We start from the raw sequence: 17,030 nt of genomic DNA on the forward strand, positions 1-17,030 counted from the left end.
ATATATATATATATATATCGCCCATCTGAGGCCTAGAACTTTCTACAAACTACAAGATGTTATGAAGTAACAATACTCACTGAAACACCGAGAAAAACTTAGCAGGTTCAAGTAACGTGACGTCAGTTCTCCAAAATTGTGCTACGCAACAAATGATTCATAAACAGTTATGTAAGCAAACCTGCAATAAATTATCGCCTCCAAAAATACTAAATTTAACACTCACGCTTTATAACTATCTGAACCATAACTTTCATATTGAATTTTAAATGAAACAGTCGTGTATATCTAACACTGGTGATATATACGTTCCCAGAATGACTTGTACTTTTAATTTTAATTAATTTTATTTTAGTCCATTAGGTGAAATGAAAACACTTTTATTTTCACACTTGGAAAATCGAATGCTGTGACAGACTATAATTATTTATTGAATATTCTAACTACAGATTTTTTAAATGTTTTTAAATGCTGCTGTATTCCTATTTGTATTTCATGAAATGAGTTTGTCTTGTCAATATCAGAGAGCAAAAAGAAACAAATGGTAAATGAAACTCTCTGATTCTTTTAGTGATTAAGTAAAAGTTAGAAATATTATAGGTTAATAGATAAACACTGTTACCTCTCTGCATCCAAGCTAGGCTTTTTTTCATGTTGCATTCTTTTGCAGTGTTACATTCAAAATTTTATTATATCATTGTACGTCTTTAAAGTTGACAAGAAACATAGTTTATATTTCAAATTTTTATAGCATATGTTTTCACTTCTTCTTCCAAAAAAGTAACATTTAGAAATATTTTCTGAGCTCTTACTTCTCTAATTCAGGATCTTCTAACTTCTCAGATAGGACACTACAGTTTCTAACCAATCAGAAATAGAAACTGTACATGATTATAAGCAAGAATTTAAAATTTGAATATCTTACCTTCTTGATTTGCTGATATGTCAATAAGTTTGTCAAACCCACAAAAGAACCCTTCTTCCCCCTCTCTAACCTTTGAGATTGTTTATCAACTTTACATGACTCGTGGACATCTTACTAAAATGAATGTATCGTGTATATATGTATCTATGTATGTGACTGAAATAATTAATATAATGTGGCACCATTTTTTTTTCAATGAGGTATGAATACTGTGATTAGTAATTACTAGCACAAACAGCCACCCATGGGGCAGCATTTCTGCTAGTGTTCATAACCAATAGAAAGAGTAGATCTCTTCTATGTAAATCTTACAATTTGGGATTCAGTTTTGTCATCATGAAGAATTACTTACTTTGTGTTGATCAAATGTAGTTTGTAGCTTACTTAGAAAGCCAGGTAAATTATGGTAGTTTTGGAACCTTTTTTTCTAGTGACTGATTAATGTTTTGTGTTCTAAGATGCATATTTGAAAGCTACATGAAGTTTTTGGACTCCCATATTTGTGAGGCTGAGAGGAGTATAGGGAAGAACGTCTGAAGATTTAGATTTTTACTCAAGTGCTAAAGGCTCAAGTATACCGTGAATACTACAAAACCTTATTTCTACATTTATTTATTATTATATGTTTTAAAAAAAAGTAACTAAAGTGAAAAAATAAGGAACTTCTCAGCTTATTTCAGAAAAATAAAATGTTTAAAATTTTTCTACTTCGAACAGCGTGAAACGTAAAATTGAGATCATATACTCTTCATATACCCTACAGGAAACAGCTAATGGACTTCTGCTGTAATTTATTGCTTTTGATGTGAGGATTACTGCTCCAGTGAGTACAAAGTACAGTAATAAAACCATAAAGTTAACAGAGAAAAAACAAATGTGAAAAGGTTAAAACTGTTAAGTAAATCTGAACTTTCTGAACAATACTGCAGTCAGTGCTGTGGAAAAAAATGGTATCCATTTTAATTCAAATAAATTTAAAATAAAAAATTAAAGTTAAAATCCAGTAACTCAGGAAATTGTATTTCTGGTTTTGAAACTTTTTTTTGCAAACTATAAATAATAAGTTTATAATTTCAGATATCATAGAAATGGACTCTAAAAGAGCCCCACAGGACAAGTTAAGCTGTATTGTCCGATGTAGTCAGAATATCTTCAACATATTGCACGTATGCCATGGAGGTCCAGCGAGTGCTGATGAATTTCTTCCTGCTCTTGTTTTCATCGTCTTGAAGGCAAATCCTCCTCTCCTGCAGTCAAATATAAAGTACATTACTCAGTTCAGTAACCCAAGTAGACTTATGAGTGGTGAAGGAGGTTACTATTTCACCAATTTGGTGAGCATTTATTTTTTTTCCATATTTTATATCTAAAATAGATTGTTTTGTTTTTTACTATTCTAGATATAACTACGTTTCAAAGCGATACTTTTTGACACATTTCAGTCTGATCTTGGCTAATAAAAAAAAGTTTTTTTTTTTGAGTAATTAAATTAGACACCAATTCATTCTGCACTCATCAGTTACTTTGTTTTTCAGTTACGTAACCACAGAAATAATCCACTTTAAACATGGAACGTTGCAAATGTCAATAAGCCTGTTACATATACACGACTGTTCATTTTAAGTTTAATACGAGAAAATTATTTAGTTTATACTATATGAGCATTAAACTTATTTTTAGAAGCAATAGTTATGGCAAGTTTGCTCACATAACTGTTTACGAATTATTTGTTGTGTAGTTCACTTGTAAATTGATGTCATTTTACTTGAACCTTCTGAATTTTTCTTGTTGCTTCAAGTGAGTATTGTTACATCATAAAGTTTCCTAGTTTGTAAAAAGTTCTAAGCCTCAGTTAGGTAATATATATAGGTGACCAAGTTATTAAAAGTGAAAGTAAGTTAAGTAAGACAGAGTTAGATAGCTAGATCTAGACTGGGTGATCATGAATTTTAGTCATAAAGAGTGTATAGTGTATAAAGACTTTTAAAGTGTAATAATTGCAGATTGTATTGTAATAACAGAGTAGAGAAGAATAAATCGTCTTGTAAATTGGGTTCTGAAGTAACTGAACCAGCTTTTGTGGACTTTGACAAAAAGAGACGATTATTTAAAGCTCTGGATACAACTTTGATAACCAACAGTGTAACAAACATTTGTATATACGTTTGACTTGTTTTGAATATATTATTTTAAAACAAGTGGATTGTGTGCTGTCCTTTTATTGTTGAAATTTGTTACCAACAAGTCACAGACACCTATTATAAAGAATCTGGCCCACATATAATTAAAAACCTGACAGAGTGATAAGACGATTTGTAGTGTAATGAAATTTGGGGAAAAAGGATTGAATCTTCATATTCTTCTTTCTGGCTTATCAACTTGTTGATGATAAGTTTAATTCATTAATGATTATCATGCTGTTTATAAACTCGCTCGGAAGAAATTATTCCCCGTGTCTAAACAGCCTTTATATACTTCAGAAAATAAGATCAGTGCTTATACCATTTCATACATTTTAAGACGCACGTTAATTCTAAATATCAAATTCAGTTTCACAGCTGTTAAAGTATAGTATTCAAATGGCTCAGATTTGTTAGAAGATTTTTTTGTCGTGATTATTATGGCACAAGAGAAACAAGATTTGGTTAATTATATTCTCAAGGGATGATGATTTATTAACCTATGGGATGGGCAAAAAATTATAAAAACATCAATAGGTGTGTTGTTTACAGGCAAGAGTCGCAGAATTGTCCAGAAGTGCAAGTTTGAACATTTTTTAATTTTTCTCTGTGAATTACACTGAGTAACTGATAAAAATGGCAAAAATATCAATTCTATAATGTTTTTTGAGCAAAAATTTGTTGAAATAAAGCTCAAACTATTATATTTGTTTAAATTTGATATTCATCTAAATACTGGTCATCAGAAATGTGCTCACCAGTCTGGAAAAAGGGTTAATCTCTATTTATAATGTTGTCTTGTGACCTTCAATGCCAACATCTAGGTTATTACCTATAACCATGACTGTATTCATAATGTTGTGAAAACTTTTTTGGTTTCTAATTGCAAACTTAAACTGTGTTTATAGTTTTGTGTTGTAGTTATCATTGTAAAGATCTAGGTTTTTTTAACCATGATTTTAACTGTGTTTACAGTTTTGTGTTGTAGTTATCATTGTAAAGATCTAGGTTTTTTTTAACCATGATTTTAACTGTTGTAGTTATCATTGTAAAAATCTAGGTTTTTTTAACCATGATTTTAACTGTGTTTACAGTTTTGTGTTGTAGTTATCATTGTAAAGATCTAGGTTTTTTTAACCATGATTTTAACTGTGTTTATAGTTTTGTGTTGTAGTTATCATTGTAAAGATCTAGGTTTTTTTAACCATGATTTTAACTGTGTTTACAGTTTTGTGTTGTAGTTATCATTGTAAAGATCTAGGATTTTTTAACCATGATTTTAACTGTGTGTACAGTTTTGTGTTGTAGTTATCAATGTAAAGATCTAGGTTTTTTTTAACCATGATTTTAACTGTGTTTATAGTGCTGTGCTGTGGCCTTCATTGAAAACCTCACAGCAGAGTCACTCAATCTAAGTCAGGATGAATTCAACAGATACCTCTCAGGTGAAGCAGTGCCACCTGGTGGTTATGAACAAAATGCATTCTTATGCGAAGGTCTTCGCTTGATGTATCAAAACCTGGCTGCTTTATCAGACTTGCGTCAGCGGCATGACAAGCTCATGGCTGAAGCTCTTTCTCTTCGAGAAGATATGAATAAATTCAAGGTTAGTGGACATTTAACTTTGAAAGAAATTTAAGAAAATGTTGTATTTGTCGTTGTTATTCCAGTGTTTATTTTTTTATATGTAACCTTGCTTTTGTACTAATGTTTAATCTACAGATTTTATCAGAACGGTATTTGTATTACTAAGACATTTGATAGGTGAGTATATTGACGATTTTGAAACGATAATAATTCAAACTCAAAAATATATTTTCATTACTAGAAACCTTTTTAGTGTAGAATAACATTATAAACACGTGAATATTAAAATTGTAATGTAACTTCATCGTCTCTGTTAAGTCTGTGTTATTATAGCACCACTTGGAATTAGACTCTGTTAATATAACTTTCATTGTAGAAACCTTGCAAGTGTTTATCGTTATTATTTTATCCAAGCTATAACTTAAAACATTTATTAAACAGTAACTGTATTGTTTGTTGTTAAGAATTTGAGATCGTTGAATTTTAGGACCTTTTAATAAATTTAGTATGAGTGGAGAAGTACCATCACTTGGCTGTTTTCTATACTGTGATAAAAATATATTTTGCAATTCAAGTTAAGCTCGTATCTCTCTTCATTGAGGAATTCTCTAAGTCATTTACGATCAATACCCAAAAATATGCAAACTTAAGCTGATTTTCAGCTAATAAATTGTGGATATACTTTTACTACATTTTTTTTTCCTAAAAAAAAAGGAGACTGGAAAGATCGGTGACCAACATTCATTACCAAAAATAGGCTTCAAATAATACTTTCTCGTTGAAATATACAGAAAAAATTGAATTTTTTTTTTTACACCATTTTCATGTCAAGGGGATGAACAGAAACAAAATGACTCTTCTTAACACTTGTTTAAAGAGGGTGCTGTTGTGTACTTAAAAAGATGTTTGCATATGCAAATAATATCATTATGAAAAGTCATTTTTGACCACTCAAATAATTTTATGTAGATTATAATTCTGTTTGAATATCTTAAACTTTTTTGCATTATTTTTTTCTGAAAAATAAAAACAACTACCGAAGAAAAAAAACATCAATTCTCTCATCATTTACTATAATGCCTCTTCTGTATCAAAATGTGTAAATAGTAAAATTGAGAAGAGGTTGAAATATAGGGGTCAAAGGTCAAGAAGCACAATGAGGCAAAGAATTATAGTACTGTGAATATGATGTGAGAGATAGATTTGAACTATTTAAGTGTTTTCATAGATGTGGCTTCGCTTTATTCTTGAAGTTCATTTCATCTGGGGAAAGGTTTTGGGGTATCTTTGGGAATACTTTAAATAACCTTTGGTACATGAAACTCTGATGCATAATATTTAATATAACTTGAATATTGATATTAGATCATTTCATTAATGAAAGTTCTTGCAGCATAAGCTAAGTTTTAATTTTGTTAAAAAGGGTTCAGTCATACTTCTGAGGGTGTATAGTTCTTATTCTCACCTGCCTTATTTCAAATACGGAGTACTGGTTTTAAGTTTAAATGAACCAGACATATACAGGGTGTCTGAAAAGTCTGGAACCATAGGTGGTTTGCAGCTTTTTTAAATTTCAGATATGTAACTGATCGTGGCACTGTCGAAGCATGAGAAGTTTGAGTTGATCCAACTGTTAGTCTAAATTTGTTTCGAATTACAAGGACAACATGTCGAACACCTTCTGTGAAATTTGTTGAGGTGCCTGTGGTTCCAGACTTTTCGGACATCCTGTATATTTTAAGAACTCATAAATTAAAGCAAAGGAGAATATGTTAAAACATGACAACCACACTACATGTCACATTCACTGCCAATGAGGCCTTTTGCCCAATACCAGAGCTTTGTAAGGCCAACTAAGATATGAAAGACACAGCAGTGGTACACATGCTTTGTATCCCCCACCCTTGCCGATTATTGATCATATGTTATTTTTTGTGTATCAAAGTATTCCTAAGTCACAAAAATTAAAGTTTGTGTGTTAATATTGTGTATAAATAAAGAAATAAACAGTTGTTTAATTAAACTGTAGAAGCTTCAGAGAGAGAGAGAGAAAAATGTTTTTCAAAAGAGCACAGAAAGTTATATAGATGTCTGTATTGTGTTCTTTCGTATACCTTGAGTATAATTTGTTGTTCTTTCCAGGATACGATCACCAAGGAAGTGGACTTAGTTTTAGCTAAAACTCCCCTTATTATTCAACCATACAAGATTCCTCCAGACATTGACTTAAAGGTGCTACCCTCAGTCATTCGAGAACACGTTCTGCAAGACAGAGCCAGCAGCACTTGGCCCACTGATGTCCTCCTGACAGAAGCTACGCTGGTGGACATTGAAAATGACCAGATTGCTGGACAACAGGCTGTGGAAGATAGTGGCTGTCCTCTTTCAGCCAGTGATATTTTTATCAAGCAGGCCTCAAGTCTGAAACCAAAACCAGAGAAGGTAACTCATGTTCTTCTAGAGCCAAGTACAACAGGAACTGTTGAAACCTTTCACAAGGTCGGGGAGTATTCACTCGATCTCGGGGAATTTCCTCACAGTCACTTTGTCCAGATGTAGATAACACTCTTGAGGACCTTGTTCTTCCTCCTCCACTCCAGCCAGTTGTAGTCGTGCAAGAAAGTACCAATTACTTTCACAAAGATGAAATCAAAACACGGGAAGATAGTAGCCCAGTAATCACAGCCAAAAGGAATTTAGAAGGAAGTACTGTACAGAACTTTATTTCAGAAAAAGCTACCCAAGAAACTGATGAGTTTTCCACTGACATAGGAAAAGAAGTAGAAGAAATTAGCAATCTTTTTCTCACAGGTGAAGCTAGAACACAGGAAACTAGTTGTCTAGCAATGATTTCCGAAGATGATGTTGAGGAAACTACCGTACAGAACTCAATTTTAGAAAAAGAAACACAAGAAATTGATGAACTTGCCACTGGTGTGAAATGTGAAACACAGGAAAGTAGTGTTCTGGTCACCACCTCAGATTGTGAATTGCAAGAAAGTAACATCTCACCCATCACTTCAGATAATGTTGTTTTAAATAATAATGACCCAACCAGTACATCAGGATGCGAGACATGGGAAAACTATGTTCCAAGTGCCCCATAACGAAACGAAACACAGTAATATTACCTGAAATAGAACTCATAGTTGTTAAATTTTAAAAGTCTATATTTGTCATTAAGCTCTTAGCATTATTTCTTCCAGTAGCTGTGATTCCAAGTTAAAAGAGATATAGTGTATTTCACCAAAGGTGGAGAAGTAAATTGAACAGTCAATAGTGACAGATCTTGTCGAATATCCCATTGTTGATATTTGTTTTAGAATGTCAGTTTTTAGTTTTTGCAAATACCTTAATACTTATGTACTTAAGAAGTATAGGACACATTTTTCATTATTTAAATACTACATATATTTTTGAGTAGTTCGAGCTAATATAGACTTTATCTCACAAACCTAAGGTACTGTAAAAATATTCAGTAAATTATATTAGCTGCCTTTTCTACGCATGTAATAGTGTCACCTTTATTATGAATAACCAGTAAAATATATAACGATGTTAGGTTTTATTAGGTGTATGTAGTTTTTTTATCCTTAATGAAGATGAAAGAATTTGTGTGCCAAATGTAACAAGTTTTGTAACAAAAGGTAAATAAACTCGTATTTCCCCGAATATAATACGCACTTTTTTTTTTCCACCTACCTCCCGAAAAATTGACTGCACATTATATCCGCGCACTGTCAGTTTTGTAAGGTATTTTACTATAAACTACCACCGTATAAATTTTATAAAATTGACACGTAAAGACATTTCAGTAAAAGATTTCCAAAAATGTTTAATACATCAGTAGTTGTTTATTGTATTTAGAAACTATTCAATACATTTTATACAACTAATTATACGACATATTTTCTTCAGTTTTATCTTTCAATATAGAGTGCGCATTATATTCGGTCAAATACGGTAGTTGAGTTGTTAGGCCCCACTGTCTTAGTTCGTGCATTTTTTGTGTGTGTATTCTAAGTTAATGTTTAACAACCTTCTTGAACCATGTCCAAACAAATTTGTAATTTATTTTAAAGCAATTGATATGCACTATATAAGAAGTTCAAAAGGCTATTAAAATATGTAAGAATTGCATTTGTTTTCAAAAGGGTACTATGATACAGTAATGGATATAGCTACTGTTGTTGGGTTATTAACCAGAGAATCTATGTTAGTTACAATTTTCTATGCTAGAAATATAACAGATGTGAAATATCTAATTATTTGAATGTTTTTAATAATCTGTAAATATTTTTGCCTTGAAATAATGCTTCAGTTCTAGATAGAAACGTCTATTATCTCCAGATGTTGTAAGCCTAGTCACCATTAGATATTAAATGTCTTCATATTTGTAAATTTTAGAAACATGCTCATGGGATTCTAGCAAGTACAAAGCAGTTTTTAAAGTTCTACAAGCTACCTATCCTTTCTTTTTCTTCACAGTTAGAGTTGTTTGATACCTTATCTCAACAATTATCCCTCAACAATAAGCTTTAGGGCTTATAATATTAGAAATTGAGGTTTAATTATCGCTTCGGACACACAACACAATCTACTGTGTTTGTAATTGTAGCTTTGCTTTAAAATGAACTCAATTAAGAATAAAATTCACAGAATTGGAATTAAACTTCAAGATTTGTAACTGCTAATACTCCTAAGATAAAAATAAATAATAATATTCAAAGTAAGCACAAAAGTTCAATTTCTTGAGCTTTTTAAAAAGATAAAACAAATTTAGGCTACTGTACTTAAGACTTCTGGCTTGTTTCCAAATCCAGACTCTGCGAAATTTAAATAAGCTTGTAGAATACTCGTAGATCATACTGAAAACTTTAAATGGCTTTTATTTTTATAGTTGATGTTTAATATAAGGGAAAAATATTCATTTGTGAACAGCTGAGGACTGTAATAGTAGGATAAGTTCTGCTAACATCTATATGTACATTTTTAAGTTTTCGTTAATAAAAGTAAATTTGTTTTTATGTTAGTATGAACGAATTTTTAGTATTTTTGTATTTCTTCTTTCTCGTCAGTTGTGTTTAAAACAGTGTTTTAGTAACAGTCTATTCAGCTTTCAGAGTTCCAGTATGAAGTACCTACAATTCATATTTCAAAACTAGGTGAAAAATAATTAAAATAAAAAAGTTTTATCTTCGCAGAAACATTTATAAATGTTGTTGACCTAAAATTATGTGAAAGACCATGTAACACATTACGTAGAGGATGTTTGTATAACAACATCAGCAACTTTGAATTGTTGTTAATGTAACGATAGCCTTCAATTACGATGATTAGTTTCGTTTGCTAAAATTTAAAACTATCTCCATTATAAAATAAGCAATTATTATTCGATCGCAGAAAAGCCAAACATTTTTTTTGTAGGCTGTGGAAATTTCAAACATTCAGTAATGTATGTATATATATAAACAAGTTAGACAAGATTTAGTTAATGATCGTTAAAGTTACTGAGTTAAAGATTTTGTGAATAATCAGTGCATGATTTAGTAAGTTTTTGTTTATTTTTAATCATCAATCGTTTCAGTACTGTGAACATTCCGTTTCGAGGAAGAACTAGAGATGCAGTAAAGCAAGTAAAGGGAGTTCCTACTGGACAAAGTTCAATTTGGGAAGTTAGGCTTATCAGTGAACCTAAATGGTGGAGAAAAAAACGTTAATCATTATTTTTTATAGAAAAATCCAAAAGAACCTGACCAGTAATAGAAAATATTACTTCAGGAGTGATATTAGTTATTTACAACTTAATAGAATCCAGACTCAATCTCAAGTTTACAACACGTGCTCAAAGCAATTTCGAACATTTAATGAAAGTGACTAAAAGGTGGAAAGAAGATCAAGAGGAAAGAAACCTGATATTTATAGAAGAATTGCAAAAAAAAGGAGTTCTTTGAGCCCCCCAGTGGCACAGCGGCATGTCTGCGGACTTACAACGCTAGAATCCGGGTTTCGATACCCGTGGTGGGCAGAGCACAGATAGCCCATTGTGTAGCTTTGTGCTTAATTACAAAAACAAAGTTCTTTGAGTAGAAGATCGAGGAAGCTATAGCAAATGGTTATAACCAACAAATTGAACAAGTACAAAAAAAACACACCAATGAAGTACAAAAGAATTAAAAAACAGGAGTTATAAAGTAACGCAAGAACATCAACTCGACTACAAAAATACCTAGAAACTAAATTTGCAAATGTATGGATAAAATTAGCCACACAACTCTCTTTGCATCAGCCCAAACTTTTTCGTTTTGTTTTTTATTTCGCGCACAGCTACACGAGGGCTATCTGCACTAGCTGTTCCTAATTTAGCAGTGAAAGACTAGAAGAAAGGCAACTAGTCATCACCACCCAACGCCAACTTTTGGGCTACTCTTTTACCAACGAATAGTGGGATTGACCGTAACATTATAACGACCCCACGGCTGAAAGGGCGAGCACGTTTGGTGGGACTGAGATTCGAACCCGCAGATTGCTACTAGAGAGCCCTAACCACCTGGCCATGCCGGGCCCCTAAAGTTTTTACCTCAAACACAGATAACTCCAGCAAGGACTTGGAGAACACGTCTGGTATAGACCTGTTATCAGTACTATTGTGCCATTTACGACAGCAGAACCTTACTGTACTATTCTAGCTGCATTACTACCTAATTAACTTACAGAATTTAGCAGGTCAGTACAACGGCATTGCCCAATTAAAAACCAACTGACTGTGATGGAAAGGTACCACCTGAGGTATATCAGGCAAATTTTAAAATAATTTCAATATTCATATTGTTTTGACAGCGGAAGGCGCGCGACGCTGGGAGCATGCGCTGGAGTTCTAGAAAGATCGAGGAACCTGTTGAACGTCCTAGCGTTTGCTAGACGCGCGCTCTTCTTTTATATAAGCGCGGCAAATAAAGCGAGAGAATCAATCGGAACTGGAGTAGCAGGTAGAGAGCTTGAAGATATAAACACAGATAGTTGAGTCAAGCGGGCGGTAGGCACCGTGAGTAAAGTGCGTGAATTATAGCGTGTATTTAAGTTAAAGTGACTGTGAAAATTAAGTGTATTGCAAAGTTGAATTGAGAAAGAATAAACTAGTTTTATTTAAGAAAGGACTTGTATCGCTGAAGTTTCTCCGAAAGAATTTTTACGGGAAATTAACAAACGAACACAGACGTAACAATATTTTAATTATCCCTAAATTAAGCCTCATGCCTATTTCATATTTGTTTAATTACTGTTCTAGACACACAAAGGTTTTATTTTGAGAAAAATACATTTATACCACTTAGTTTTTTATTTTTAAGCAATTTTATTGCTTTGTTGGCTTATTAGACCCCCATTTTGAACTTTTAACTTCATCAGAAGCAAAAAATTAAATCACCACAAGACAGATCACCTATCTCTCCCCTTTTTTGTGCATAGCATCTGGTTGTCATTAATTTGTTGTAGTTATATATATATTTTTTTGAAACGGAGTGATAGCGAAGATTGCTCCGATTTTTCGACAGGATACCTATGTTTAAATCATTATTGCAGTGCGTTTGCAATTCAGATGGCCGAGCAGGCCCATCAATTCTTTCCCTTCAGACTAACATAAAATTGAGGTCTGCTTAGTATAGGAAATGGTGTCCAGTCCATCCCAAATTCATGGCCCTGGATCCCAGCCTACTAGGCCAGCCATATATTTGGTTGTAGCTAAAAACTTCATGAAAAAAAAATCACGGATTATAGTTTAATTGAAAATAAAGAGTGATATGAAATATGATAAACTATTCATGTGATCACGTGAAAAGAAACAAAAGTAAAAATTATATTTACTTTTATGTTACTATGTTAGAATAAGCGTTCTTATTTCATTGTTTAAACATATGACGTAACGGTCTTGATAAGATGAGTTTCACTTCTGAGAGTCGTTTTACATTAAAACAGTTATATGACTTATTTATTATCTATTTTTAAATTGTCAGTGATTTATATCAAAACTTACGTAGTTTTAACAGGTAGAATTATTTGTGTCACCACCAGTGATAATGACTGAAGTTGTTTGTATTTCCTAGAGAAACTAAAGTACACGATTAGTGTTCTTACTGAATAGGTTCCGGGAATGACGTCATCACCAGTATTAAGTTCCCGCGCCCTTGTATCAAAATGGCGACGAGAGCGAATGATCATTTGTCGCAAGTGGTGAGAGGACAGGTTTTTGAGGTTGGACCACGATACACAAATTTAGTGTACATCGGCGAGGGAGCATATGGAATGGTTGTGTAAGTTATTATCGTAAATTGTATTTAATTAATTTTAATTCATATTTTGTTTTATCTAATTAAGCTTTGCTAACATGATTAACTGTATTGAATGAGTCATAGACTCGCCAGCCACTTGAAACAGTGGTCGTACGGAACAACGCCAAACTTCTAAAGAAATGTTGATATACACGGGTGTTGTAGATTGTAGCGGGTTACAAGAAACACCGGATGTGCTGTACTGGAAGGAAGAATTTTGTTTCCTTTACACAGTGGTTTATAATTATATGATTTGTAACATTTGATCAAGGGCGTGAATTACCAGTTCCTTAATAAAATATGTCATTGAATTTTATTTTTAAACCTAGAATATTGGAGAATACCTCTATTTTCTACAGTTAATGGTATTGATACTTGCAGAATTGAACTTTTTATTTTTGAAATACATTTTTGTTGTTGTTAACAAAAAAGCTTGAAAATTTGACAGGTATGTATAATTTGATAATTTTTGTTGTAACATTCAAAAAAATAGATCAGGCTTTAAAATATAGAATATTTGATGACACTTGCAGAAGTTCCATACTATTGGAAGATTCCTGATCTGTTGATTTTCAATCCTCAAAATTACTGTTTTATTTTCATACAGCTTACTACTATAGGATCAGTGAGGTACATATATTTTGGTGCTACTATAGCGTGCGGCCTACACAGATACTATCGTCATCACCATTTTAATGATTCACTAAAACATAATTTTTTGCTATATAATTTATATCTGTCCACGTTTTTGTTTAACAAATAATAATAATTTAATAAGTTGTGTATTCCAAAAGTACCTTAGGTTTATGTTATATATCTGTGGGTAGTTTTGATTGTTGGAATTTATTTTATTTTGATTATATTTGCCCTAAAAACATTATGTAATGGTATTTTGTACTTTATTAATTTAAAAACATTATTTATAATAAATGGTGCCAATTGCGAATAAACGAAAGTTAAAATGGTGATGATAATAGTATCTGTGTAGACTGCTCGCTATAGTGTAAATATCTTTGTAGACTGCACGCTATAGTGTAAATATCTTTGTAGACTGCACATTATAGTGTAAATATCTTTGTAGACTGCACATTATAGTGTAAATATCTGTGTAGACCGTACATTATAGTGTAAATATCTGTGTAGACCGTACATTATAGTGTAAATATCTTTGTAGACTGCTCGCTATAGTGTAAATACCTTTGTAGACTGTATGCTATAGTAGCACCTATATTTCTTCATATTGGATAATTGTATGTTTTTGCTTGTTACAAAACCAAATAACAAAAAAGGGTGAAATTACTGATTTTATGAGTAAAACTGAGTAATTAGTTAAATTAATAGCAATATTTATGATATTTTTTCATTACATTTATTAAAGAAAAGAGTCATGGAACTGTAGATAAATCAGTGCATAAATAATTTTGAATTTTTGAAAAAAATATCTGATGGGGTCCATATGTATCTTATTGCTAATTTTATGGTTAAAAAAAAGGTTAGATGGGGGGGGGTCTGGAAAATATAAATCCTTTTAGTGGGACTTGTATGGATAGCAAGAGAGTATATGGTCTAGTTTTGGGTACCCACTCTTGTGAGAAGTAAAAATTTAAACCTACCCTTTATTATTTAGTTATTTATTCTCCTCTTAAACTGCAGTAAATTGCTGGTTTCCAGACACGTAGAATTCTTCAGGAAGCCACCCAAACATATACACAAGAATCACACAAGGGTATAATTAATCAGGTATATATATATATATATATTTATTTAAGCTGGGCACTGGACAGGTAGAATATTTGGCACCCGTCCAGTGAAAGTTGGTTTTTCTCGTTGTTTTTCCCCTCTCTTCATTATAGCAATTGTTTTTAACCATTGTCCTGAAAGTGGGGGGAGGAGTGTTGGCTTTTAAAGCTTGCTTTTTTCTTTTCTTTAATTCTTCATCTCCCAAACAAATACCAAGAAGACATAAATCCAAAAGCTAGCTGCATGCAAGTTATCAACAAAGAAAAATAAACTTTACTCTCTAAATTTGCCATGTTAATACCAAGATGAAGATAGAAGTCCAAAAGATTTGTTTAGCAACACACAATAGCTTCAGTTGGAAGAAGGCTAAGATTAGCTTTGAGTCACCCCTTTTCTTCTATCCATCAGAAAAGATAAATTCTGTCATCTGTTATTAGCAGTGGTGTCTGGACAGCGACTCGTTCCATAAGGCATTGATCATGTTAGAAAAAGTAAAGTATCATAACTGTAGCTTAAGACTGTCTTTTTTTTTCATATCGTAAACTTTGTCTTTTCGTCCTTTTATCCTCAGAATATAATAACACAGAAGTCAAAGACCTATTTCATATCAATGTCCCATCACTCTTCTTTTCTCAAGGCAAATTAATGGATCTTAACCAATTTCTATAATATAACTATTCCATCCCTGGGATTATCCTAGCATCCCTCCTCTGAACCATTTCTATTAATTCAACATATTGGAATCTGTCATCAGAAATAATATTCAAAAACATCGGGAAAACTCAAATGTAATAAATAACTTTCACTTTAGTTGTAAGAAGCAGCGGAGTCTATCAACTATATAAATTTCATTTAGGTTCTGTCATTGCTCGGAACAGTATATAGATTTGTAAATTTTTTGATAATGATAACCTTAAAAAAAAACAACAACAAAGAATAATGACTAAGTTTCTTTTTTGCTATTTCAACCACTTCTTTTTTTTTTTCTTTTCGACTGGATTGAAATAGCTAATTATGTAATTTTTAACTTCAGCTCTGCAGAAGATAATGTTGCAAAAACAAGAGTAGCCATCAAGAAAATATCTCCTTTTGAGCATCAGACGTATTGTCAACGAACTCTCCGAGAAATTAAGATCCTAACCAGATTCAAGCATGAAAACGTGAGTTTAATATGTGCTACCCTATAGAATTTTGATATGAAATAAGTTTTGGATGTTTCTTTATTGTCATGTGGGTACTTCTGTGCATTTTTTGTTGTTGTTTGATGTTTTCCTTAATGACATTTTTTTTTCAAATTCCTGGTATATTCCCTATGTTGTGGTCATATAAGATATTGCGTAGAGCAGTGTTTCTCATCCATCACGACTACCTTGTCAGTCCGTGGGACTTCCCGAAAAACAAATAAAAACTGACAAAACATTCATATGCAAATCACAATGGTTTTGTGTTGTACTTAACATTTTAGTGATCCTGACAGTTTAGGAAGACAGTGAGCCGGTTTCTGGTATCAAGAAGATTGAGAGGTGCTGATGTAGAGTATATGCTTGGATGTACAACTCCGTACATTACTGGTACTAATCAAAACCTTCTAATATTGATATTAAGCCATACTGATAGCTCGCACTTTGTCACTATTTCATTTAAATAATTTAGTAATACATTCATTGTGGATCTAACTAAAAGTACTTTAAAACCTAGTTATGAAAAAATTAAAAAGGAAGGCTTAATCTTACCATATGTTCCAGGTTTAACTACTAGTTTATTTAAAGTGTTCAAAAAACAACAGATATTCTACCCTATATTTAAACCGATAAATAAGATGAATCAAATCTTAGGAACTACGAAAGATGAAATACATTTAACTGAAAAAAACTGGAATATATAAAATAGAATGTGAATGTGGAAGTATTTACATTGGTCAGACAAAACTTAATTTAAAATACCGCTTAAATGAGCATAAAGGATATGTAAAAAATAAAAAAACAGAAAATTCATCCATAGCAGAACCTGTACAAGAAACACAACACACAATATTATGGGAAAAAACTGTAATATTATCTCAACCTAAAAGTGTAATAGGTAATAATATTCGTGAATCGTTAGAAATAATAAAACACAAAAAAGATCATGTAGTATTGAACAGAGATGAAGGTTTGGCGAATATTTCTGCAAGAATGTGGATTGATCTCCTTTGAATGGTTTAGTGTGAATGTATGTAAAAATAGCATACAGGTCACATGACCTACTAACAAGCTATAAATACTTTAGCAT

General features: G+C 32.1%; 2 protein-coding genes across 4 annotated transcripts in view; both read left to right on the plus strand.

The window, feature by feature from the left end:
• Positions 1 to 9,458, plus strand: part of LOC106467171 (rab5 GDP/GTP exchange factor-like) — a 19,304-nt gene extending 9,846 nt beyond the window's left edge. For all 3 annotated transcript variants that reach the window (XM_013927493.2, XM_022395301.1, XM_022395300.1), the window contains exons 6-8: positions 2,003 to 2,259; positions 4,469 to 4,711; positions 6,835 to 9,458. In XM_013927493.2, the coding sequence (XP_013782947.1) occupies positions 2,003 to 2,259; positions 4,469 to 4,711; positions 6,835 to 7,251 (917 nt within the window). In that variant the 3' untranslated portion in view covers positions 7,252 to 9,458. The remainder of the gene's footprint in view (positions 1 to 2,002; positions 2,260 to 4,468; positions 4,712 to 6,834) is intronic.
• Positions 9,459 to 12,771: 3,313 nt separating this feature from the next.
• Positions 12,772 to 17,030, plus strand: part of LOC106467168 (mitogen-activated protein kinase 1-like) — a 21,236-nt gene continuing 16,977 nt past the window's right edge. The window contains exons 1-2 of the mRNA XM_013927488.2: positions 12,772 to 13,001; positions 15,793 to 15,919. Coding sequence (XP_013782942.1) covers positions 12,886 to 13,001; positions 15,793 to 15,919 — 243 coding nt within the window. The 5' untranslated portion in view covers positions 12,772 to 12,885. The remainder of the gene's footprint in view (positions 13,002 to 15,792; positions 15,920 to 17,030) is intronic.

This window comes from Limulus polyphemus, unplaced genomic scaffold, assembly GCF_000517525.1.
Source record: "Limulus polyphemus unplaced genomic scaffold, Limulus_polyphemus-2.1.2 Scaffold2513, whole genome shotgun sequence".
In the NCBI taxonomy this organism is placed as follows: Eukaryota; Metazoa; Arthropoda; class Merostomata; order Xiphosura; family Limulidae; genus Limulus; species Limulus polyphemus.